This window comes from Ictalurus punctatus, chromosome 29 (genome assembly GCF_001660625.3).
Source record: "Ictalurus punctatus breed USDA103 chromosome 29, Coco_2.0, whole genome shotgun sequence".
NCBI lineage: Eukaryota > Metazoa > Chordata > Actinopteri > Siluriformes > Ictaluridae > Ictalurus > Ictalurus punctatus.
This window is the reverse complement of record NC_030444.2, coordinates 8,020,459-8,047,686: the sequence shown is the minus strand read 5'-3', so window position 1 is coordinate 8,047,686 and position 27,228 is coordinate 8,020,459. Positions and strand designations below refer to the sequence as shown.

At 38.3% G+C, this 27,228-nt stretch overlaps 2 protein-coding genes across 6 annotated transcripts in view; one reads left to right on the top strand and one right to left on the bottom strand.

Moving 5' to 3' along the window:
- The window catches only part of LOC108260879 (cytochrome c oxidase assembly protein COX15 homolog), an 11,150-nt gene extending 4,109 nt beyond the window's left edge, over positions 1 to 7,041 (top strand). For both annotated transcript variants that reach the window (XM_017461540.3, XM_053677734.1), the window contains 5 exons: positions 2,315 to 2,482; positions 2,569 to 2,650; positions 2,975 to 3,129; positions 3,838 to 3,951; positions 6,050 to 7,041. In XM_017461540.3, coding sequence (XP_017317029.1) covers positions 2,315 to 2,482; positions 2,569 to 2,650; positions 2,975 to 3,129; positions 3,838 to 3,951; positions 6,050 to 6,181 — 651 coding nt within the window. In that variant the 3' untranslated portion in view covers positions 6,182 to 7,041. The remainder of the gene's footprint in view (positions 1 to 2,314; positions 2,483 to 2,568; positions 2,651 to 2,974; positions 3,130 to 3,837; positions 3,952 to 6,049) is intronic.
- A 491-nt stretch (positions 7,042 to 7,532) lies between these two features.
- LOC108260876 (Kv channel-interacting protein 2) overlaps positions 7,533 to 27,228 on the bottom strand; it is a 249,109-nt gene continuing 229,413 nt past the window's right edge. For 3 of the 4 annotated variants that reach the window (XM_017461539.3, XM_017461537.3, XM_017461536.3), the window contains exons 2-8: positions 16,641 to 16,765; positions 16,120 to 16,189; positions 12,666 to 12,736; positions 12,265 to 12,372; positions 12,079 to 12,183; positions 11,431 to 11,493; positions 7,533 to 11,025 (exon numbers count right to left, since the gene is read on the bottom strand). In XM_017461539.3, the coding sequence (XP_017317028.1) occupies positions 10,978 to 11,025; positions 11,431 to 11,493; positions 12,079 to 12,183; positions 12,265 to 12,372; positions 12,666 to 12,736; positions 16,120 to 16,189; positions 16,641 to 16,765 (590 nt within the window). In that variant the 3' untranslated portion in view covers positions 7,533 to 10,977. Of the gene's footprint in view, positions 11,026 to 11,430; positions 11,494 to 12,078; positions 12,184 to 12,264; positions 12,373 to 12,665; positions 12,737 to 16,119; positions 16,190 to 16,640; positions 16,766 to 24,690; positions 25,534 to 27,228 lie in introns of those variants that run through there. The other variant, XM_053677735.1, reaches the window with a different exon arrangement.

The following is a 27,228-nucleotide window of genomic DNA, read 5'->3' as shown; positions in this document are numbered from 1 at the left end:
GGTGGAGTACTCCTGTTTTAGTCGCATTATGGACGTGTATTACAGACATGTAAACACCTTAATCACATTATGAACGTCGTGTGAGTTTTCACTGCATTTTGCGACAGGACACGATCACACACGGCAGTTTTACGTTTTATGGCGAACAAGAGAGTTCAGCTGTGTCCCAAATCGCATACTTTCCTACTATAGGCCTGTAGTGGGGAAAAATACATGTATCTCGGCTACTATATAGACGGTAAATACGCGGTTTGAGTCACAGCCCACGGCTTCAAGCAGTTGTCTATTAGCACGTATAGTTTGACAAATAATTAACTGCACTTAACGTGTTCGTAAAAAAAACACCCAAAACTGTATACGGTACCATAACGAAGACGAACTGTATGTTGATACGTGAAATTCTGGAGGGACGGCGTGGCGCGGTGACGTAATAACACGGGCTGTTAATCTAATTATGTTCTCAAACATGTAAAACAGGAACATGACAGCAGTATTCTAAAAGCGACTCATGTAAACCCCTTAATCACATTATTATCTTACTCAGATTAAGGTCAATAATTAGATTAATGCTGTCCATGTAAACGTAGTCATTGTGTGTTTTTGTGTAGAGTATCATGCACACTGACATATACTAGGTTTTTTGTGGTAATCTTCTGGCTTTTCTCTTTTAATTAATTGTGGCACCTTTGTAGAGGTGTTTGAGATTATTGCAGTTAAAAAGACAATTAAGTAAGTGTTCTTTATTTTGTTTAAACCCACAGTTGGGTAGAAAACTGAATTATTTTCCAAACTCATCTGCAGAATTGAAATGAATAAAATGGCATCTGGAATGTTTCGTGTTAGTCTTACATAGCAACCTTAAAAAAACATTATGAAAGTGATGAATTATCCAGGTTTCTTACAACACTCCACACCTGGCTCAGCACTTTGAGCTGATGAAAATATCTGTAGCTCTGCTTCACTTTTGCAATATACAGGTTGACACTAAACCTAATTACCCACAGTTTAATCCAAAGTTCCCTTGTGTATTAATACTAATACCACTGTACTTACTATACTGATGATACTGGCATTGATTTGTATTATTCAACTGCAAATCAAGCAGTTTGTTATTACAGAATGTTAAATGTTTCACTACAGTTTACACACGCCAGTCTAGATAAATTAAAGATGAAAGTGATGAAGAAGAAAACATGCCGGAATTTGTGTACACTTTTTAGCATCAGATTTGACCACATAGAATTTTGAGGAAAAAGGGGTAACGTCACTAGAAAGGCTGGCTAATATTAGTGTGTTATTGTGTAAATTTGTAACTATGGTAACTAAAAAGCTAGCTATCATTATACAGTTATATTGTGCATATTTGACACTCATTAAACTGTGTAAATAGTATACGTTTCTATTTTCACGCCAGTATAAACAGCCTCTGCGTTTTGTATCATCCCTTCGTTAGGCTGCTCAGAGAAAACAGTATTTCTACATTGTTTTATTAACCCACTGAAGGCTAACTTCAGCTAGCAGTTTACATTAGCAATGAATGTAATGCCTACACTGTTGCTGCAGTGATCTGTAATATAACTTGATGCCTTTGTGAAGAAATACAATGATATTCAACTGCAGTATTTGATTATATGGTTTAAGGTTATTGCTAGGAATACATGCTACATTTTGTTCAGACCAACTACACGTACGTTATGTCGTAGTCATCAATACGGATACCGAAATGAGTAACCTACTTCATATTACTTAATCAGGGGTGTCATGGAGCATTTTATTTAATTGTGTCTCAGTGCTTGAAGAATTGAAGTGCCCTCTCTCACATAAAACAGTTTCTCTGTGTGCTCACTTCACTGCTCCTTGCTTGCAATTACATTGTGTGTGTGCATGCCGTTCATGGCACCTTACTGATACAGCTCTTCGTGCTCAGGACGGCTGCCCTCATGCTTTTAAAGGTACTGTTTAAATACTATATCGATACTTACTACTATGCTTTTTTTAAAATTATTATTATTATTATACTTTTATTATAGGAAGATTTGGACTGTTTGTCTGCTTTGCTTTGTTTTCCATCATTAATTGTGAGATACACCCAGATTACACTCATCACTCGTCTATTCATCTTTTCCTTAGTGCAGAAACATGCATTAGGCTTACGTCTCATAGTATTACATGATATCAGATGCTTTCGGAGCATTTATTACGAGTGTGAGTAAATCAGCATGGTGTGTTGGATCAGTATACAATACCAGTATTGGTATCAATAGAATTCTTAGAACTTGTTTTTATATAATTGCTCATTTCTATTTACTCATAGGGTCTTCTGGGTTGGTACATGGTGAAGAGTGGACTGGAGGAGAAGCCAGACTCGTATGATGTTCCCCGTGTCAGTCAGTACAGACTGGCATCGCATCTCGGTTCAGCTCTTCTTCTATACTGCGGTAGTCTTTGGACAGGGCTCACACTAATGCTTCCTGTGAACAGGGTACATGCACGCACACACACACACACACACACACACTCTCTGACTGACCTTAATCATGTAATTGCAAAAACATTTCCTTTTCACAGCTTCCTGACACCAGGCGCATTATGCAGCTCAGGAGGTTTGCCAAGGCCACAGGGGCGTTGGTCTTTCTCACAGCTCTCTCAGGTGCCGACTTGTGTCCACCTTTGGGTCAAAATATTAATGTAAATTTGAACTAAACGATAGAATAGCAAGTATGGTTAACAGAAAAGCTGTGCAGTCTGGGCTAGAAAGAATTCGGCCCAGTTCCACGAACGTAGAAAATAATCCTCTTTAAGCCAGTTGTTAACAGCAGATAAGATGATGTAGATGTAAAACCCCAAATTTTTTATGTAGTGTTTTAATGTATTATTTAAATGTTTAATGAATTTCGACATTTTCGTAATCACACTGCTATAAAATCAAAGGGTTAAGGATGGTGATGCAATGTGGCGTGACGTTTCTTCCCAGGAGCCTTCGTCGCTGGCCTTGATGCTGGATTGGTGTACAACTCTTTCCCAAAAATGGGTGAATACTGGATCCCAGATGATCTTCTTGCCTTCTCCCCTACAATCAAGAACATTTTTGAGAACCCCACCACCGTCCAGTTTGACCACAGAATACTGGTGAGCACTGCACTGTGGCGTAAAGGGATTCCTCAGTCAGAAATCAGCTAACAGTTAATGAAAGCTAATGTTAAATGTGAGAATGACTTTTACAAACTGAATAGTAATTGCATTAAATAGAAGCACATATTTGAAGAGTTAAAAATGTGTGGCTTATTCTTCAAAATAAGGTTCTGTCGGGGAACAATCGATTCTTAATTAGTGAGGAAAAGCAGAACAAAAATGTCAGCAAAGGAGACTCTTGGTTTCAACCAAGACCAAATAAATTTTTTTTTTTTTTGGACTACCTTTTTGTTTCTTTATTTTTAGCTTTTTACTTCACACATTGCAAATTGAGGTATATTTTAAATGTATGAAAGGTGCTATATAAATTAAAAATTTATTATTATTAATATTATTATTATTATTATTATTATTATTATTATTATTGACATTTACTATACACATTCATGGGAAATGATTGGCTTGTCTGTATCTTTGCCATTTCCTTTTAGAACATTTTGTTGTAATTATTTTGTAATATAAACATGGCATTACAGGCTAGAGGAAAGGTTCCTGTTAAAATATTTGATATAGACGAGTTCACACATAGATCAAAAGGTTATTACCTGTGGTGCTGCCTGCTGGAATAAAGTCCAACTATGCTAATAGTGTCACTGTATCCTGGCTTTCCTGCTGTTTAATAAACAATTGTTTATCTTCCTGTAGGGCATTGGCTCATTAGCAGCCATCACCAGCCTTTTCCTCTTCTCCAGACGCATGCAGCTGCCTAGGAGGGCAAAGCTTGCAATCAGCTGCTTGACTGCCATGGCATATACACAGGTCAGTGGCTCATTTTGCACATTCTGAAAAAAGAAGCCGGTAACTACCAGGTAATTAACAGGGTTAATGATGAACATTTTAATGGTCATCAATAAAATGTTTGAAATTTAAAAAAAAGCATTAAAAGGCTTTAAGTGTCAGTAATAATTCATGTACAAAGGTCTTAAAGACTCAAAAGGGATCCCATCCTTTTCTAGGTGGCACTGGATGGTGGGATTATAAATCATTACTCTATAACTGTATACTACTGTCCTTAGATACGGTTCTTAGCTTTATATAAGCAACACCACACACAGTGTTGAGCTGTTTTGCCAGATATTAAAGACTGTTGTAATAATGTTTCCATTATTAATAACAAGATATTAAATGGAAATGAAATAATGTCTTGAAATAACGACTTAAGTCAATATTAGAGATGCACCGATACTAAATTTCTCAGCCGATACCGATTAACCAATTATTCAGAGTGATATCGGCCGATAACGATAGTACTGCCTTTTATACCTTCTTTTAAATTAAAAATAATTAATTCCACAGTTCTGAAGGAAATGCAAATAAAAACTTTCTACTATTACTATTAAACTATTGTTTCACAGTAACTCGTCTCATAAACAGAAAACACATTACTCTAATTAACATAAGAAACAATACTTTTAATAATGTGTTAAAATTATTGAATGTTATTAATTAATTTTAAGAGAATTAATTGACGTTTCCCGTAAAAATTTTAGCAGTGCAGAGATTACAAACTGCAGTTTTGCCATCTTTACACACAGCACGAAATCGATGTTTTCCCGCCCTCTTTTGATTGACAGGATATAATGGGCCCTGATCATTGGATGTTCTTAAACATTGGCCGATAGCCCATAGCGGGAAAAATAGCCTGTATCAGCCGATACAACAGTGCATCTCTAGTCAATATAATTAGATATTAAGTTGCATTAACAACACAGTGCTTCAGAATTTTCTTTTCACAGCTAGCAGTGCATCCAAACATTTGTCATTATTAATGTGTGTGTAAATGATTTAAGCTTTATCAGGTATCAGTGGCTATTCATATTTGTTTAATTATAGCATTGTTCATAGTGCAAATTGCCATAACCACTTGTTGACATTGCTACTGACTGTAGTGTCGTGATTTTAACAATAAACATGTGCAAACACAATTATATAACCTATTGTTGACCTGCATATTGAGACTGTTAGCTAAAAGAAAAACCCTTCACCAAACAATGTGCAATAAAATAATGTACGTTGTGGGAGACTCGCAGGTTAAAGAAGAAATGTCTTTGTTCATGACTGCTGAAGCACTCGGCATTCAGCTTCCACCTTACGTCTCTTCAACAAAGACCTTTTTCAGTGTTTTGCACAATTCAGTCAGAAGTGGGTGTGACCTAAACATTTATTTATTTGTTTACTTGTTTGTTTATTGAAATGAATCTACCCCTAATTACATTGTGTGTAGCCTCTACTGGATAAAATTCTAAAACCCGCCCCCCACCATTTTTCCCCTCTATTTTCCTAACCACTCTACTTTATCATATGACCACTACCAACTGGGCAGGGCGAAGGCTAACACTTGCTCCAAGACTCATGAAGACAGCTCATGCTGCATCACAAGGCAGTGTAACACACTCAAGAGTAATGCACCATTTGCTCGCTTCTGCATCCCTGACCTCGCAGTCGCCATCTAGTGACTAGTGTCTCTGTGATTGACGGGGGAGAGAGAGTAATGCCATCCATCCCACCCAGAGATCATAGCCAATTTTTTGCTCTCCTGGCTTCCAGCTACAGACAGCCGTGGTAAATGAATGTCAGCTGTATTTAGTATGTAAATTGCTAATTTGAAACCCAGCCTTCTTTATTTTCAATCATTTGGAATCTAGTCGATTTTTTAAATCAGCCCATGGTGCATTGCTGAAACAAAATATAGGCTGAAAATTAACAAGCCAGGAGGAGAAATTTTTTATTTATTTATTTTTGTAAACAGGAACTGAAGATCAATAAGCCAGCCTCATACGAGACTTTAATCCCGCCTTGTTTGTGCCGCCGAATGCTGAAATTGCTTTTTGATTGCCTGTTATCGTTTGTTTCCTAGGTTGTTCTTGGAATCAGCACGTTGCTCCTGTACGTGCCCACTTCCATGGCAGCCACACACCAATCCGGATCCGTAGCACTGCTTACTTTCGCTATTTGGGTCCTTGCAGAACTACGCAAGGTGGCCAAGTAATTCCTCACCTTCTGCCTCTATTCAGGTCAAGTCTGTATACTGATGCAAGTCATTTCTATATCAAACACTCAAAAGAAATTTTACCACAACGTCTTTATTACCTCAGTTATGTTCAGTCCCCTGTAAGAAAAACTTACTTTATTTATACATCTACATGTCGTACACCTTTTTAAGCAGATACATTTTTAATAATTGGCTACATTTTCCATTTGCCAAAAATAGGGTATGCAGATTTTTGCCTTCATCTGTAACTTATACAAATAAATTGTTGGGTCTTATTAAATGGAATAATTTAGACTCCAGCCAGATGTTAGTCACACATGGTACTCGCTGATTTGAAATGAGTTCCTTGATAAGAGAATGTAAATAAAATTACTATACATGTGTACCATTTTATATGCTCTCTACATTTAATTTGAATATCATGTCTGGCATCCACACAAAATTATCAATAATAATGTACCATATTCAAGTTTACATCATTCATGAATTTTTAGTTTTTACTGTCCTGTGTGTTTGGTAAAATGATACCGCAGCACTGTTATTCTCGTTTCCGATTGGCCAGAATGTGTTGATTTTCTTTCTATAACTGTTTTTCTATAAAGAGAGGTTTATTTAACATTTATGGAAGGACTCTCCCATGTCAGCACTTTGTAACAGTTCGTTTTCCACCACAGGAAGAGGACAGATGTTTCATGTGCAGTTTTTTTTTTTTTTTTTTTTTTCTTGAAGAGAGAGGGGAAGAAATAGTGGGATAACAGGCACTCATTTGTTTCTCTGACCAGCCACTACATTTAAGTGTAACTATAAACAGTTAAAAAGCATAATATTTATTAATAAATGGACAAATTATAATTGTATGCAATTCACTGTGGTATGTGAAGAATAAAAAAATTCCAGGACATGCTGTTATTCAAAAATAATCACCTTCAGAGTGATCACAGTAAGCCCACTTCGTGTCAAGTTGCCTCACACCAGCCTGTCCTTGGTTATCCTGTAACAGCATGCCATGTCCTGTTTTTATTACTTACACCTGACATTTCTATTAATAATTTGTAGGGGTGTATTGATCTGAATATGAGCAGTGTCATAGCTAATGCTGTCTTAAACACACATGGCACAAACTGTCCTAAATCACATCATATTAAAGCCATCATGCCTCTAATGGTTCACATAGCAACAGAAGCTTGCCTCGTGTCAGTGTGCTTTCTGTGAGGATCAGTGACATTAGCGTTACAGGAGAAAGAATACAGCATAAAATGGAAGCAATACATCACTAGTAATCTCATTATATCTGTTTAATACTATGGTTTACTACAAAGACATTGCAACAATTTAGACACTTCACCTGTCATTGCATAGCAGTTGTAGTTTTTTTTAAATTTTATTTATTCTCTCTGTACAAAATATACATGGTTTTGTTTTTTGTTTGCAGTGCAACCAGTTGAGACTAGCAAAGAAACGGTTAATACTGCAGATTATTATTGTCATGCGAGCATGAACAGGTTCCACAGGAGCGATTGCCTGAACAACACTGTCCATTGATGCTGAAGTGGGGATTAAAAAAACACGAATGCATTTTGGAAAACTGGGAGAGGGAGCTATCTGCCAACCAGAATCAAGGCCCTGGACATCTATCTGCTCTGTCAAATTACATTAAGCTCTGATGATTTTAGTCAATGCAACACAAATGAGAAACGTTATTTGCGCCCACCTGAGTTCTCCTCCACAAAAGAAGATGCCAGTGAGTAACTCCAGCTCAGAGTGTACACATTAACACATCCTTGAAAAACTTCCAACATTGAGTGTGGGAGATTAAAAAAAAAAAAATGACCTGAACATCTGTTTGGCCAGTGAATATGTGAACAGTCACTGGTGAAGGACTTTATGCAATGTAGGGACAATCTTTTGTCCTGTGAGGCTTTTTATTCCCCAATGGACAAAATCTGTGCTTCTTTATATTCAGTATATTTATTTGATCATGTCAAATAACAGCTCTTTGGATTACTTAACATATGTAAAATATCATTATTAGTTTCCTTCCTTTCGTGAATTTTTTTTTTTTTTTTTTTTTTTTTTTTTTTTTACAAGGATGTTCACAGAGTTAACATTGGTACTTGTAAAATACCTTTTTATAAGGTGAAAGTTGTCATTTAATTAACTTTTTGACAAGACACCATATTCTAAGTATACCTTACATTCATTGCTTCTGTCTTTGTACGCTAACAGAATAATGGTGCAGAAAGTAACACATTTGTGTTGTAACATCTGCCATGGATTGACCTTTTGAGGAGGGAAAATGTTCTTCTAATGAGGACACAAAACCTTTTTTTTTTGCAGCACACAATCCTTTGTGGTATTTTGAAGAGATAATTTGCATAAATATTTAAATAAATTGTGTGAGATTGGAGCTTTGAATAATAAACAATAATCACCACTCCACACCGATGGGCTGAACTGATAGGTTTAAGTGGCAATACTGGCCGACATTAATCAAAAAAATTATTGCTTAAATATTTAAGTCCATTGTGTTCTTGCATACCCACTCCTCTCATCACTGAATATAGCTGATTAGAAATAATTCATTGTCATGTAAATGTCACACATCACTCAACCCTTAGAGTTCATTGCTTAAAGGTGGAACAACATTGTAACTGTTGTATTTGTAGATGTGATATTGATTAAAATGCCTGAATGCTGCATTATTAAGAAATACTTGCCTGCATAACTGAAGCCCACACCTCAAAGAATTGCTCCTACTCTATATCACTAATAAGTGATTTATCACTGTTTATTTTTTTTTTATCATTAACAGTACATTAACATTTAATGTGCAATCCACTGTACAGTGCCTTGCATATGTATTTTCAAACAACCCTCCCCTTTACATTTTCCACATTTGCAAAACAGTTGCCATCAGAACTCACAGAATTAGATGAATGGAGTCCATCTGTATGCAATTAAAATGAAACCATCACATGAGTGCAATATAAACACCTGTTACTGGAAGCCTCCAGAGTTTGTCATGGAGCATATCAAGGAACTACCAAAACAAGTCTTGTTACAATTACAATTCCATATAAATCCTACAAGCATTCAACCACTTGTTCTTGAGATATCATGCTAACAAGAATCTCGGGTGGAAATTCCACGAAAAATGACTGACCAGGTAAGTAGGACATTAGTCGTAGAAGCAATCAAGGCAAACGTGGAAAAATGTTCTCTGGTCTGATGAGTGCCAAACTGACCTTTTTGGCCTTGGTTCAAAGCATTACGTTTGATGAAAACCCAATGCTACTCATCATCCCGAGTCCACCATCTACAAAATAAAGCATGTTGGTGGTAGAATCATGTTGTGGGAATGCTTTTTATCAACAGGGATTGGGAAACTGGTCAGGGTTGAGGCTAAGATGGTGGAGCCAAATAGATGGCAATGTTCCAGTCTACCTATTCCAGTTTCAGGCTTGAGGCTGAATACATATGCAAGGTATCATATTAGACAACAGTTTCCCCCAAAAATACAGACTCCTAAGCTTGATTCCTAAGCTTGACTTAAAATGCTCAATCAAATTACATACAATTGTGATAATATAATATGATATAATTTGTATATATATATATATATATATATATATATATATATATATATATATATATATATATAAAAGCTAAATTGTTAGGCTTAAATTTTTCCATTTAGCAAAAATATCCTTTAGTTGGTCTGTCATACCTTTGCCACACTCTTCCCTTGAACTGTACTCCATTATAAGTATTTATTTGTACGTTATTATTATTATTATTATTATTTTATTAGAAATATTTTTAATATGGGTCATGATGCGTGTCTTAGGTGTTGAGGGACACTCGGTGATGGACAAGCTTGCTGGTCCCTACGCCCTACAGAGCTGCCTATGAGCACTGGTCTTTAGTTCTGCCTGAAATTGGCGAAATATTCTTTTTATGAAGGGATGTAAAACATTGACTTTATCATTATTGGATCCTACCAGCAGTAATGAGTTCACAATTCATATTGTATATGCGTTCACAGTGAGAACATAGAGTAGCATTAATGCAGCATAGCTCCACTCTGCCGTTTTTACACAATACATGGTGAACTCATCTCTTACCAGAAAACAACAGCCTGAACTGCTAAGCACTAAGAACTTCAAGGCCAAGGAGTCACTTTTTCTACAGACTCATCTGGAATGTACAGGAATAGACTGTTTCTATTTCTATTGGCTGCTGAATGGAGGAACTTGAATGGTGCACACACCAGCACGCAGTCTGAACGAGGCACATGTGGATGGCCAATTGACAACAGACAAGCTTTGGACTAGCTCGGTAAATAGGTACGTTACAGGGTGTAGGTTATTTGACATCATGCGGTAAGAAAAATTAGTCAGTTATTTAAAAAAAAAAACACCACCACCATCAGCCATAACTTCTAGCTAGATGTTGGTCCGCCAGTTCCTTTCACTTTTATCGTCACTCCCTGTTCCTCCGAGTTTCAGGTTACATGTGAAATGTGTCAAGCTGGCTTCATCCTGAGTCCAGCTAATATGTTTAATGCTTGCAGGGATGTAAGAAAAATAAGTTATTGAAGTGGATCTAGAAGCCAGCCCTGGTGCGTCATCTTCCACTATGTCTCTGGGAGAAATAAAGAAAGAGAATAATGGTGGTCCTCTGGCTGGGTGAAGAGGGGATATAGAGGAGGAAGTAGCTTCTGGTTGACCAGTTTGAACGTCTTGGTCACTTCTCTCAGGCTCTTGCCCTCTCCTCTCCACCAGAGCGGGGCCCTAAATGACATTGTCAAACAGCTGCATGGACTGCATGATGTTCTCGTCCTGTGAGAAACAGGTGGAGAAAACAGAGAAATAGAAGAGAAATGGCAGAAGGAAATCCACATTTTTATACAGGCCTGTGAGCTTTCCCATAAACCAGCGGATAGAGAAAGGACGCAGGACATGAATAATACAGTTGTTTCTGGTAGCAGTCGTGTGGTATTTTCTGTCAACTTTTATCAAGGTGAATTTGCAAGGCTAGGTCTTGTGAGACAATTGAAAACAATAATGTGGGACTTCTAACTCTATTTATTAAGTCACACCAGATTGTTGACTGCTATATTTGTATGTACAAATTCTGGTGTTTCTGTTGGCAAATCTGCATATAGCAGATACTGTACACTGAGTACAATATATTAAGATAATTTTTGGTAAGTTGGTAAGATTTATTATGGGGTCATTGCAAACCTTTTGGCATGACTCAATGAACTCATCAATGGTGACCACGCCATCATTGTTACGGTCCATTTTCTGAACAAAGAAGAAAAAAAAAACACATTAAAATCATATCCATAAGAAAAGTTATTTGGGATTAACAGAAAACCATTTATCTGTCATTATTTAGCAAAGAAACAGCAGGTTGAAAACAGAAATCCCAAAACTTAAACATTCACACCCTGTGGTTTGTGTGGGTCCTAATGTCCCAGCATATAGACGGGGACACTTTACTGTAAAAACAGTAGCGTCTTCCGGATGAGATGTTAAACCAAGGTCCTGATTCTCTGTGGTTGTTAAAAATACAATTGGCCCTTATCTATCATGTCCCCCTAATAATCCCCATCCCTGATTTGGCTACATCACTCTCCTCTCCTCTCCTCTCCACCAATATGGCTGCCGTCGCATCATCCAGGTGGATGCTACACACTGGTGGTGGTTGAGGAGATTTCCCCCCATACAATGTAAAGCACTCTGAGTGCTTAGAAAAGTGCTATATAAATCTAAGGAATTATTATTATTATTATTATCAAGAAGGTATATCAGACAGTACAAATTTAAGAACAAATCAACAGATAACAGTTACAGAGTTTGATGAATATGATGGCTTGTGTGGCTCACCTGAAAGAAACTCTCCACATGCTCTCTGGGAGCATCCTCTTGCATGCAGGGATACGTATATTTCCCCATCATGTCATAGATTGACTTCATGATGTCTAACATTTCCTGTAAGCCAAAGACATTAAATGAGCTGTTTTCATTCACCATCAATGTTTCATCCTTCTCAAAAATTCATGTTAGTTTCACCTCTTTGGTGATACAACCATCTTTATTGAGGTCATAGAGATTGAATGCCCAGTTGAGCCGATCAATTATTGTCCCCCTGAGGATGATGGACAGGCCATAGACAAAGTCCTGAAAAGAGCAACAGGACAACTGCAGAAATTCTGATTCATCTTGGCTTCTACCTCTGATCAGAAAGCAGAAGAAAGGGCGTTATGATAAATGATATGGTTCTTGTGTCTAGTCCTGAGTACTTCATGCTCTGATACACCTTACACAAAACACAAAAATGTTCATTATCAAACATTTTATGAGCTGATTTAGTAATGTTAGAGCACTAAACAACCTAAAGTCTGTAGAGCATGGGCACAGCAGAACTGGATTTGAGAACCACTGACCTAGAGAAATGACTGCACAGTACTTACCTCAAAACTAACTGATCCATTCTTGTTAGTGTCAAATGCCTCGAAAAGGAAATGTGCATACATACTTGAATCTATGGGAAAACATAACACAGATTTCACCAATATGGCCTCTCTGAAGAAATCCCATCAGGTGGATAATGAAACAGATACAGTAGCAAAAACACAGTTTACCTAAATATGTCTAAAACAATGCTAGTTAAGTTTGAGTTCCTCACATAGTTAGTCACAAATATGGGTCTAAGCTTAATCAGTTTAGTTTGTAATCAGACATACACAGCCATATCTCCCTGCAGTTCTCATTTGGTTTCCCACTGAAACTAAGCAGGGTTAAGCCTGGCCAGTACCAGTACGTGGATGTGAGACCTCCTGGGGAAAAGTAAGGTTGCTGCTGGAAGTGGTATTAGTGAGGCCAGCAGGGGGCGCTCACCATGTGGTCTGTGTGAGTCCTAATGCCCCAGTATAGTGATGGGGACACTATACTCTAAAAACCACACCGTCTTTCGGATGAGACGTTAAACCAAGGTCCTGACTCTCTGTGGTCATTAAAAATCCCAGGACACTTATTGTAAAGAGTAGGGGTATAACCCCAGGGTCCTGGCAAAATTCCCCATTGGCCCTTATCTATCATGGCCCCCTAATAATCCCAATCTCTGAATTGGCTACATCTCACTCTCCATTCCACTAACAGCTGGTGTGCGGTGGGCGTTCTGGTGCACTATGGCTGCCGTCACATCATCTAGGTGGATGTTACACACCGGTGGTGGCTGAGGAGATATACCCCCCCATACTATGTAAAGTGCTTTGAGGGTCTAGAAAAGAGCTATATAAATATAAGGAAGTATTATTATTATTATTATTATTATTATTAGATAGTCAAACTGTCCGTTATACTTCTGCACCACAGCCAATAGATTTCAAAGCTATATGTATAGAAGAAAATGGCAAAATTTCATGATGTTCATGTTTGGGTTTTCCCATGCTGCCACACATATAATTAAAATAATAATGCATGTACAGTTGCAATCAAAATGATTCAACCCCCATTGCAAATCAGATTTTTTCCAAAATGACTTTCAGCTGTTTGCAATGAACAAATCAAACAAAAGCAATTGATAAACTTCATCACAATGAATGCTTCAAGTGATTTCCCCAAATTCAACTGAAAATACTTATCCAGTTGCAAAATTATTCAACCCCTTCATGGCAAACATCTTAAATATTTAGTAGAACACCCTTTTACTGTTTTGACCTGCTGCAAACGAGACGCATATCTTCTGGCAGCGTGCCTGAGGAATCTTAGACCATTCCTCATGAGCAATGGCCTCCAGTTCAGTAATATTCTTGGGTTTGCATGCTGCAATCGCATTCTTCAAACCCCACCAGAGGTTTTCTATGGGGTTCAAGTCAGGTGACTGAGATGGTCCTGTAGAATCTTCCAGGACTTCTTCTGCAACCAAGCCTTGATGGAATTTGAGATTTCCAGTGCCAGAGGATGCAAAGCAACCCCAGAGCATCACGGAGCCACCACCATGCTTGACTGTGGACAGAGTGTTCTTTCTTCATTCTTCTTCCTCCAGACATAATGCTGATCCATCGTGGCGAAAAGTTTCAGTTTTGTTTCATCGCTCCACAGAACAGAATCCCAAAACTTCTGTGGCTTATTTACATGATTTTGAGATGACTTTTCTTGTGCTTTTGGGTCAGTAGTGGTGTACGTCTTCAAGTTCTGGAATGGAAACCTTTTGTGTTTAGTACGTGCCTTACTGTGCCCACTGAAACCTCAGTGCCTGTTGCCACCAAGTCTTGCTGCAGGTCTTTTGCAGTTACTCAAGGGTTTATCACAACCTGCCTTCTCTTAAATCTGGTTGCAGCCATTGATAGCTTCCTTTTTCTGCCCTGTCCAGGTATTTCTGCCCCTAGCCATTTCAGATATTTCATGTGTTCCAGCTCAAGCACACCTGGTGCAACTAATGAAGCCCTTGATTAGTTGCATCAGGTGTGCTTGAGACAAAACCTGTTTTGCATATTTGTGCTGTTGTGAGGGATTCTGTTCAGGGGGTTGAATAATTTACTGGAGAAATCAATATAAGTTGCAATTTCAGTTGAATTTGGGGAAACCACTTGAAGCATTCGTTGTGTTGAAGTATTTCAATTGCTTTTGATAAATGTTGACCTGATTTGTAATGGGGGTTGAATAATTTTGATTGCAACTGTCTGTTGTAAATATGTAGCAATCAGCCATAACATTAAAACCACATGCTTATTATTATGTAGGTCCCCCTTATGCCACCAAAACAACTCTGACCCCTCAAGGAATGGACTCCACAAGACCTCTGAAGGTGTGTTGTGGTACCTGGCACCAAGATGTTAGCAGATGTTATCATCCTTCAAGTCCTGTAAGTTATGAGGTGGGGCCTCCATGAATCAGACTTTTTTGTCCAGCACATCCCACAGATGCTTGATCAGATTGAGGTCTGGAGGTTTTGAGGTCAAGTCAACACCTTGAAGTCTTTGTCATGTTCCTCAAACCATTCCTGAACAATTTTTGCAGTGTGGCAGGGCACATTATCCTGCTGAAAAACACCACTGCCATTAAGAAATACCGTTGCCATGAAGGGGTGTACTTGGTCTGCAACAATGTTTAGGTAGGTGGTAGGTGTCAAAGTAGCATCCAAAAGAATGCCAAGACCCAAGGTTTCCCAGCTGAACACTCCCCAGAGCATCACACTTCCTCCACCAGCTTGCCTTCTTCCCGTAGTGCATGCTGATGCCATCTGTTCCCAAGGTAAGCGATGCACACGCACCTGGCTGTCTACATGATGTAAAAGAAAGCATGATTCATCAGACCAGGCCACCTTTTTCCATTGCTCCATGGTCCAGTTCTGATGTTCACATGCCCATTGTAGGTAGTTTTGGCAGTGAACAGGGGTCAGCACGGGCACTCTGACTGGTCTGTGGCTACATAGCCCCATATGCACCAAGCTGTGATGCATTGTGTGTTCTGACACATTTCTATCATAGCCACCATTAACTTTTTCAACAATTTATGCTACACTAACTCTTCTATGGGATCATACCAGATGGGCTAGACTTCTCTCCCCATGCACATCAATGAGCCTTGGGCTCCCATGATCCTTTCACCGGTTCACTGGTTGTCCTTCCTTTGAAAGACCACTGAATACCACTGCATACCGGGAACACACCACAAGACCTGCCATTTTGGACATGCTCTGACCCAGTCGTTTAACGATCTAACGTCTAACAATTTGGCCCTTGTCGTAGTCACTCAGATCCTTACGCTTGCTTCTATTTCCTGCACCCAACACATCAACTTCGAGAACTGACTGTTCACTTGCTGCCTGATATATCCTACTACCTGACAGGTGCAATTGCAACGAGATAATCAATGTTTTAATTTTATGGCTGATTGGTGTATATTATCATGTGTACTCACCCCCTTGTGGGAAGAATTGTGAGTAGATAACCTTAAAGGTGTCCTCATTCACAACGCCGCTGGGACATTCCTGAAACACAAAATGGGCTCTGAATCTTTGTGTAATGCGGGCTGGAAGGTGAAGTGTTAACTGTGTTCTGTGGTATTGCTAAAAGGTCACAACCTATCTTCAAACGAACTTGCTGCTCGGCCATTGACGCAATCACTCCCCTATTCTCTCCTCAAAATGGCAGCGATTATAGAGCGTAATGTCACATGAAATGCAAGAATAAGAGCATTTTCAAAGAGACTTTGCATCTTTACCAGAATTATGTACATTTATATAACATCAACACTAGTATTATATTCTGAAATCATTAGATACCATCATGTTATGTGTCATATAAATACAGCATGATGTTCATTTCCAAGACTACACCCACATAAAAATAACCATTTTGATCAGTATGTATGAACTTGATGAAATACAGATTTTATAATACGATACAATAATCAAGCATGAATAAGCAGGAGAGCCTCACATTTTTAAAACCCCTGTAGAGCACTTGCAGCTCTTTCTTGGTGAACTTGGTTTGCTCCTGCAGTTTCTCCAGACCCTCAGGCCGATGGCACACAGTGGAGAGTTCAAAATCATCCTCGATGCTGTCTGTGAGACACAAACGAGTTCATCAGAACAGTGACACATAAAAAATTGAAATTAATGTATTCAATTACTGTTCAATTATTACACATTCTAGAAAGTTGAAATTTATGGTAAACCATTTCTTTATTAATATTTATTAAATAATATTCTCCATCTAACAGTGGTTAGCTCAATAATGCATATTTAAACATATTTTGAAATAAATATTTAGGTGCATTTATATTATGTAGTGCAAAAAAAGCATTATAAATGTCAAAAAGCCGAGTTAAATATGAGAGTAGCATCCATCAACAACAACTGCATATTTCAGTACAAAAGACAAATCAAGCTCTTGTCTTACAAATGGCATCAACAGCATCTACACCACCACCTTTAACACATGGATTTCACCTCAAGCCCAAATCAAACCCCCACCCCCACACAAACAAAGTCTGTGCAAATATTTGCATATAATATATACAGCACATAATTCTGCAGTGTGGCTGAGGTCTGAACGTCAGATGCGTGCAATTTCTGTATTAATTTATTATGTCCGTAACTTAACTCTGAGCATGCTCCTATATGAGCAGCAATTACTACATTTCACCTTCCTTGAACAGCATAGTGTATGTAATAGTGTTTCTTGATGATGAAGGCCCGTTGAAAAATATCCCTTCAGTAGAGGTCTAATGATACATTGTAACACAATGCATCGCAATGCAAAAATGTGAGGATGTACATTGTGGAAATGTGCGATTCACACTGTGTTGAATCAACATTCTATTAATTATATATGTAATGCAGAGCCTGCAAGATCTGTCAAGAAAGATTGCTCAATAACTTGTGAAAAAAGATCGCCCAGTACATCTGAATTGCAATGGCCAACACGCATAAACTGTTATATGGTTACAAGTTGGGCATTTTAGCCAACTTTGGAGTTCTATTTCTGCTATGGAGCTCATTATGTTTCAGCTGATCATTTTCAAGGTCCCCAGGTCAGACCCGTTGTTTATTCAATTAAAAATGTTTAAGGGAATTAATAAATTGAGTTATTTATTTATGGTGAACCTGTTGTACATTTTGTTTACAACAGTAAACATCTGTTCATAGCAGTTTTGTTTACATTGGGGCGGCTATGGCTCAGGTGGTAGAGTGGGTTGTCCACTAATCGCAGGGTTGGTGGTTTGATCCCCAGCCTACATGCTGAAGTTTCCTGGGGCAAGACACTGAACCCCAAGTTGCTCCCGGTGGCAGGCTAGCACCTTGCATGGCAGTTGTATGCGTGTATATGAGTGTATATGAGTGTGTATGTGTGAATGGGTGAATGAGAAACAGTATAAAGTGCTTTATAGAAGTGCTAAGGTTAAAAGATGCTATATAAGTGCAGACCATTTAACATTTAGTTTTATACAGAAATACAAATTATTTTGTATTGTTTATGATTCAATGACTCAGTGATTCGAATCTGAGAATTGCATCGAATCATGAAGCCAGTATCATGAATTTCCTAAAGGACTAAATATTTGTCTTTATTAATATAAAATAAATTCTATACCAACATGTATTAATATTTTAATACATTTTTGTCACACTCTGTTTCCATCAGTTGATTCCATGACTGTCTCCACTGTGTGTACATCATGTGAAGAACCCTGCTGTGTGTATAGGATAGAATATGTTGGTAATTATATGCAGTGTTATATGGAGGAAAATGAGTGAAGCAGTGGTGAATCACTTGCATTGACTGACTGAGGGAGTGGCACTGGGCCCACAGCAGGACAGCAGCTTGAGGAACCGCTGTTTAATACTTTTTTTGCTTTGGCTGGGAGTGTTACCTGTAAGTCACCAACCATAATAGAGGGTTAGAAAAAGAGAGCACAAAAGGCATGCATACATATCAGCCAGACACACACACACACACACACACACACACACATACAGAATGCATGCACAATAATGCAATCCACATGTGTAAATCATTCATGAACGGACCATTTTATGTGAAGTCCATATGGAAAACAGATCCCATGTGATGACCCAATGGATGGAAACAAATTTTCAATATGTCAAAACATTTGCCCAATTATATGTTTGTGAATACAGCTCACACCTTTGACTGATGGTGGTATGAACAGTGAATGGGAGTCTCTTTACAAAATTTGGGCTGGAGTACATGACGGCATCGCTTCACGCTAGACATTCAAAACCTGAAAAGCTGAAATGCAAACTGAACCTGAGGTCTTTGCCTGAATGTGGCTGTAGTATGGAAGGTGTCCAGTTGAGGGGAGAAAGTGCTTAAAATCTGTCTGCTTTTTTACTGAGTTAATGGTTGAGTTTTAAGATAGTTGAAAATGGCTCTGTTTGAGGTAGCAGGTAACATCGTCAAGCAACATCATAAAATTAAGGGGATGATTTATTGGATGACATTGGCTCGCCCAATCATGCCCTCAGAAAGGCAGTAATAAAGATGGGATATAGTTCCCATTGGGTTAACTCTGGCAGTCCAATTAAAGAGTCAAACTATTAGTACGTTTACATGGACAACAATAATCCGACATTAACCCGATTAAGACGATACTCTGATTAAGAAACTAACATGTAAACAGCGATTATTGATGACCTTAATCTGGCTGAAGTCATACTCGAAGTAAACACAAATCGTATAAAGACGTGGACTATTCCTGTTTTAGTCGCATTATTGTCGTGCGTTACAGACATGTACACACCTTAATCACACTATTAACTTCATGTGGGAGTTTTCACCGCATTTTGTATCAGGACACGTACACACACGGCAGTGCTCAACCATTTGTCAGCAAACAAGAAACTACGGCTGCGTCCCAAACCGCGTATTTACCTGATAGTAGGTGAAAAATACGTATTTCGGTTACTATATAGACGGTAAGTACACGGTTTGGGACGCAGCCCATAGCTTCAAGCAGTTGTCTATTTGCACGTACAGCATGACAAATAATTAACTGCACTTGAAGCGTTCGTAAAAATTAAAAATGAAACACCCAAAACTGTATACGGTACCATAACAAAGACGAACTGTATGTTGATATGTGAAATTCTGGAGGGAACGTCGGACGGCGTGACGTGGGGACGTAATGACGTGTGCCGTTAATCGATCTATGTTCTATATCATGTAAAACAGGAACATGAAAGGAATATTCTAAAAGCAAGTCATATAAACACCTTAATCACAATATTGTCTTATTCTGAGTAATTATTCAATAATTAGATTATTGCTATGTAAACGTAGTCAATGACCACTCAAACTGAAGGATGGCAAGCTGTTGTAAGTCATGCCTGACCCTGTGCTCTGACCCCAGCTTCCTGACATGCTGGGGTATGTGAAGAAAAGAATTTCACTGTGCATATGTATATGTGATAAATAATCATTATCACTATGCCAAGGACACTCATGTTAGAAGAACAAACTGAAACTCCCTGGTGTAGGCTTTGTGTTGGGTAACATTGATTGTGCAGATTTGTGGACCTGGCTACAGTGGAAAGGAAAGAGAGCAGTGTATCTCAGTCCAGATCCTGGAGTGTCACTGTCCTGCACAGTTTAGTGTTTGAGTCTTCACCAAACACTCTATGTCACAAAACAACACATTTATTCAGCCTGAGACACACTGAGATTTCTACACCATCTGGACTTTTGGTTTGACTCCACCCTGGTACATATACATTTATTACATCTGGCAGATACCCTTATCCAGAGTGACTTAAAAGCTTTTTTACAGCATGCAAAGGAAAGATAGAAATTTATAGTAAGTTAACTTGTTGCATGTATGGGCTTCATATATTCAGTTGTTTCCTAACTCAATATTTAAAAATATAAATAAATAAATAAAAATACATGAAAAAAAACAACTGAGAAAGAGGACAGACATGGGAAATGGAATGGTAACATTCAGTATTAATTTTATACAGGGTGATACAGGATCCATGAGATTTGGTGATTTCTGTGAAATGGCCTATAGATATGTCACACAAGGTAGAACTTGCCTTATAGCTTACTCAGGAGTTGTGGTAAAGACAGGTAATGATATGCAGGCCCACAAACCCATATTTTATACCAGAAACATGCAGTACATCACCCTGCAATGGATTTTGCTGACCAGGCTTCAGAGGCTTTTTTTTAAACATTAAAAATATAGCACCACATAGTAGGAGCGACCGTTCTTCCAACTAGGATGAAGACCACATATTTTCAAGGTCAAGTGCATAATTGGCAGTTGCAAAGTGTCAATTAAACAATTTACATTTTCATTCTTCAGCAAGACACACAAGCCAAGAATCTCTCTGGACTACAGTTCCCAGCAGCCACTGCACCCCACTGCATCACTGTCACATGACCACCTGCATCTGGTTCACATTAATGTTAAGGAGCACTTGTGTGTGTATATATAGTCACAGCTTGCAGTACATTCCTTGTCTTGCTTTGATTGTCTTCGGTTGTACCGGTATGCTCGCCTATCTTTTATGTATTGTTTTATATTTGTTTTCCTTTTCACATGTTCATAGTGTCCTTTTTGTGTTTTGTTTGGATTTGTATTAAACTTAATCTGCACTTGCATCCGGCTCTGCCTCCATATCGTAACACTAAGCAACAAACGCTATGACCCTTCTCTTGGGAGTAACAGAATCCCAATTCTCCATCTCACTCATGTTCAACATTCAAGGACAAAAATCACTTTTAAGCATCTGTTCCACGTAAGGTTGATCTGAGATATCGATCAGATTCTTTAACTACACATGGTAGTCACAAAAAGTCCTGGATCAACATAGCCAGTTTTTATACTGAGATTCATTCGTTCATCTTCAGTAAGCACTCATCCTTGTCAGGGTTGTTGGGTGCAAGGCAGGAATTCGCTCCATATGGGACCAGAGTCCATTGCAAGTCACAATGCATGCACACTTTTGTTAACTTAGATTATCCAGCTCGCCTAATGGCATTACCCCCCAATACTCAAGGGTTTCCTCTGAGTTCTCTGGTTTCCTCCCACAGGAAATCCTTGCAGATACAGAAAGAACATGGATAGCTCTACATATTAACCTGAGCTCAAATTCGAACCAGGGCCCCTGGAGCTGTGAGGCAGCAGCGCTACCCTCTGCACCACCAAGCCACCACTTACAGTAAGATACCTAATTAAAAACCAGAATGCCAGGAACAAAATGTAACAATTGCTATCAGTGCATACAGACATTATGAAACTGTTGCTATCAAGAGTTATTGACAATATTGTCTCAAAAAAAATGCCAGTGTGGTTCAGTATTCTAAATTAATGCAAGGGCTCTCAAACTTTTTGCAGCCTGAGACTCGTCTGACTATAAAATAAATTCCACACAAAAAAATATCATGGACACCACTCTGAGAACCACTGCTTTAGTGTCATCTCTTGTGAACTCACTCATAGTATCCTGAGCTCAAGTTTGAACCAGGGCACCTACCCCTGCATCACTGTACCACCACTTACACTAAGATACCTAATAAACAGCCAGAAAGCCAGGAACAAAATTTAAATCAGAATTTACTGGACACATATTCTTGCCCCTTTACCACCACAGCAAAAAATAACTTGATCTTTCTTAGTGCTGCTCCAGTGGTTTGAGAGATGATAGCCATGAAAATATGAGAAACCAAAGTGGCCTTGAATAAATAATTGTGACTCAAGAATTTAGTCAGGTCACAAAGATAAGTGTCATCAGTGGTATGCACCGAAAGAATAATAGTCACATTAAACTATGATTTCAAGCAGTAAAAAATGCCTATTGATTCAGATGTAAGAACAAACAAAAAGCATGGTTGGAGGAATAGAAAAGTGTTTTCAAGTGATATGTAATTACAGTAATCAGTCTGGTCAGAATATTTTATCAATATATAGCCATCACTGTTGAGTCATAGCTTGCTGCTCTCTTTGCTCTCCAGAGTTAATGCAACACATGGAGTTGAACTTACTACAAAGACTTAACTCAATTGACCTCAAAATGTAAGTGCCCTGATGTGGAAAAATTAGCTGGAGGGGCTCATTTATAATTAAGTATATAATTGCAGTTGTGAACATAATGAAAATTTAAAAAAAAAAAAAAAAAAAAAAACTGTCTAGATTTTTTTTTCAATATTTCTATCTGAAATGTAAAATTGTAGCCATTTTACCTACAGTAACATATGCTTGCATCTATTAGGTATTCATTAAACATTATCATTTAAGCAGCAACTTTAGCTATCGAATTCAATTAAGCTAAAAATGTATTGACATTTATGATGATTTTTTATACGCAAGTTAGGTAGGATTATACTTGTATAAGCAAGTTAACAGTTGTTATTAGTGCATACAGACATTATGAAACGGTGGTATCAATAGTTATTGACAATTTTGTCTCAAAAAAGATGCAAGTGTGTTTTAGTCTTCTAAATTAGTGCAACGGCTCTCAAACTTTTGGCAGCCAGGGACCCGTCTGACTATAAAATAAATTCCACAGACTCCCAGTATAGATTAATTATTGGCACATAATCTGACTATTCAAATATTAGGCATATTTTATTCAAATGTCTATAATATTATAGCTATTTACTGGAGGCATAAGAGCTTTTTATTCCTGAACTTTCCACCAACAAAACACATTAGGTCCAAGTTGACTTTATTTATAGGCAGAGTTGTTTTTCATTTACTGAAGTTGGGACTGAACCCATTGAAATTAAGGGACAATTTCAACAGGGTAATAGCGCAATAATATTCAATAATAAATGTAATCACTTTGATAATAGTGGGTTTTGATATTCACCATTGTAAAAATAAAAAAATAAATAATTATGGACACCACTTTAAGAACCACTGCTTTAGTCTCATCTCTTGTGTACTCACTTGCTGCTGCTATTCTTTTGCCAGGAGGTGTGATATTTGAGCAAATACATTTTTGCTCATCTTCCCTGCAGTATATGAAGTGAGAATGACTATTATGAAACCTGACAAATGTGCCAAACTAGATCATATTGATTTATCACATTTTATGTCCCAGACCTGGTTAAAACTCTCACAGAACATGCACTAGTGTTCAGCCTAAGAGATAAATGGACATGCAGTTGCTCAGAAGTGTTCAGTTTCAGTTTTGTCAGGGTCACGATAGATCCAGAGCCTATTCCGGTAACACTGGGCATGAAGCAGGAATTCACTCCAGATGGGACACGAATCCATTGCAAGTCACCATGCACATACACTTTTGACAATTTAGATTAGGCACTTGACCTACTGGCATTGCCCTTTCCCCCATATATTCAAGGATTTCCTCTGGGATCTCTGGTTTCCTCCAACAGGAAAGCCTTGAGGACATAGGGAGAACATACAGGGCACCTGGAGATGTGAGGCAGCAATGCTACCCCTCCATCACTGTACCACCACTTACACCAAGATACCTAATAAACAGCCAGAAAGCCAGGAACAAAATTTAAGTCAGAAGCTACAGACGTATTCAATTTCAGTTTAGTCCAATGGCTGAAAGCACAGAAGACACAAAGCTTAGAACACTATGCTAGGATTGGCATCGGTTAGTCTGATGACCAATCACAACTTTTAGAGCCTGATGGAAATTAAATTAAGTTTATTCCTGTCATGGGTTGCTGGGAAAGTATAGAAATAAATTTACATGAAGAACTAATTTTGCAACAGAAGAAATATTAATCTATGATTGATAATCAGGAAACATCAGAATCCAAAGTCTTTAAGATTACAAGGATTGTTTTGAAAGCTTATTTGTTAAGGAGATCTATATCCTGTATGAAACGACATATTACAGTTCTGTTTATAAGAGCATTCCCCTTGATGCTAATCTTTGACATTTGGGACAGACATTACTTGCGCATGAAACAGAGAAATTTAAACTACAAAAATGTTTTGAGTTTCTAATATGTTTTGGGGATCTCGGCTATCTTATCTTACCTTCACCAGCAAAATCAATTAAGCCCAAAAAGTGCAGGAGCCTGAGGGAGCTGCAGACCACCAAAAGAATGCCGACTGTCTGCATGCCCTCCATCTCCCACTCTTCTTTGAAGAACACCAACATGGTGCCCACACAACACAAGAGTTCTCCCTGTCCTCATCCGAGGCTGCCTACATTCCACTGTCTGCCACATTCACAACCTCACACGCTGTCATTGTTTGTAGAGCTCCAGAAACATCTCTACAAACATCTTCATGCTATTTCTGTTCCACTTTCTCAGTTATTGTCTTCCTGCCGTGATCTTTGCGGTGGCTCCCAACAGAAAAATTATCCAACAGAAGAATTCTCTCCTAGTAATGGACTAATAATAAATCAGCCACAAAGGCAAGAAAGGATGGAGTCCAAGGTTTAGAATCCACAGGTTTTAAATCTGTGGCTCTACATGTCTCATTAGTCTCGCCGAGTAATGGTAAAAACAACAGGCTTGAGGAGCTGACTTTCAGCACTCTAATAATCCAGTCCTTCTCCCTTGTGGATCTGAGTCACACATGATTTCATTCTCTCTTTTCTGTTACTATCTTCCTGAGCTTAATTGGGTCACTTTCGTGTTTTCTGAGACCCTGGAGGCTTGTGTGTGTGGGCGGGGGGGTGGGGTTGGCATATGGGCGGGCAAGAGTAGGCATCCTGACAGATGTGAGACCCTTTATTGCTTCCTCACCAGCTCTCTCTTTCTCTGCTCTCTGGTCTGGTTGACTCTGATTGCCTACTTACCTCAGAGCCATAGCCCACAGGTGACAGAAGACAAATCCACACACTCAGACACACACACACACACACACACACACACACATAGTAGCCCCATTATCCTGGCACACACACTGTGCCCACAGGGAACCAAGTGCCTGAGTAAATTTTATGAAACGAGCTAAAGCATAGGAACTTATAACAGAAAACCAATTAGCACTGCACTATGATGTTTTTGGATTTTGATTACTAAATGTTTCCGTGTATAGTATACATATTTGCAAACATGAGAAAACCAGCAAAAAATCCTGATTTATTAACAGGTTCTATTAAGAATGGCATCTTTCAATGAACACACCCTTTTTTCATGTTTACCTTACCTTACCTGCCGGATCCATTCTGATGCCCTACTTCTGCTTGGAGTTCTCATCAACTGGAAATCACATGCTGCTGCTGAGGATGGCCCTACATGGTGCAGTCTAAAGATCATTGAGATTGCTGAGGATGGTACCACTTAAAAACCATGAAGATGGCTTTGGACCTTAATTCATATGAACAGTTATACTATGATGGCTAGGACTACAATTACTCTAATAGCTTTAGGACTGCAATTAACACAAACAGTTTTGCACTCAAGTCTCCATCAGTGAACAGTAGATAAGTTCAACAAAACAGACTTCATGTAAAAACTATGTAGTATTAGCACATTTATAGAAGGGATTTATTTATTTATATTTGCACTATCCGGTGTCACCCAGTTGTGGATGGGTTCCCTTTGGAGTCTGGTTCCTCTCAAGGTTTCTTCCTCATATCGTCTCAGGGAGTTTTTCCTTGCTACCGTCGCTTCTGGGTTGCTCATTAGGGATAAATGCATTCATTTAAAATCTGTATCCTGAATTTACATACTTCTGTAAAGCTGCTTTGGGACTATGTCCATTGTTAAAAGTAATATATAAATAAAACTGAATTTAATTGAATTAATGAACACAGGGTGTTTCTACCAAAGAGCATAAAGAAATATAAGGTGTTGCCAATGCAAATGTATGTCTAGCACCTGCACTGTGATTTGTTAAAGATTGGCTGCCATTTAAAGACTAAATAAAACTTAATAACAGGAACATTTCTCAAAATTAAGCCTCAGGATCTGAAAATAGTCTGGTGGATCGCTTTCAGATCTGAACTTACTATGTAAACACACATAGAATTAATTTAAATATTTTTGCAATTGTTCTTTTTAAATCAATCAATAAATAAGTCAGTAATTTAATAGGCCCTCTAAGTACCTACATAAGCTAAACTTGCTTTGCTGAATAACATTTTTCAATAGGATCTTAACGATTGTGAGGAAAAAGATGGTCTGTGACCATGCCTGAAAGCATCAGTATGTTTTATTTCATGGCTTCATACATCATTTCCAAGGCTAGCAAACTCAAACTGGTAAAAATAAATAAATAAATAAGTTCACGTGGACTTAAAACTGAACTCAACTGGACACCACAAGACTTCAGACACACAGCCTGAAACACCACTGAAACACCACTAAAACAACACTGATGCTACACTAAATCAACACTGGAACAACACCAAGGCATGACTGAAACAATACAAAACAATAATGAAACACCACTGAAGCAACAGAGAAACTACAATGAAGCAACACTGAAGCAGCACCGAAACAATGCCCATGTACCACAGAAGCAATGCTGAATCACCACTAAAACAACACTGATGCAACACTGAAACTACAATGAAACAACACTAAAGCAACACAAATGCAACACCAAAGCAAAAAT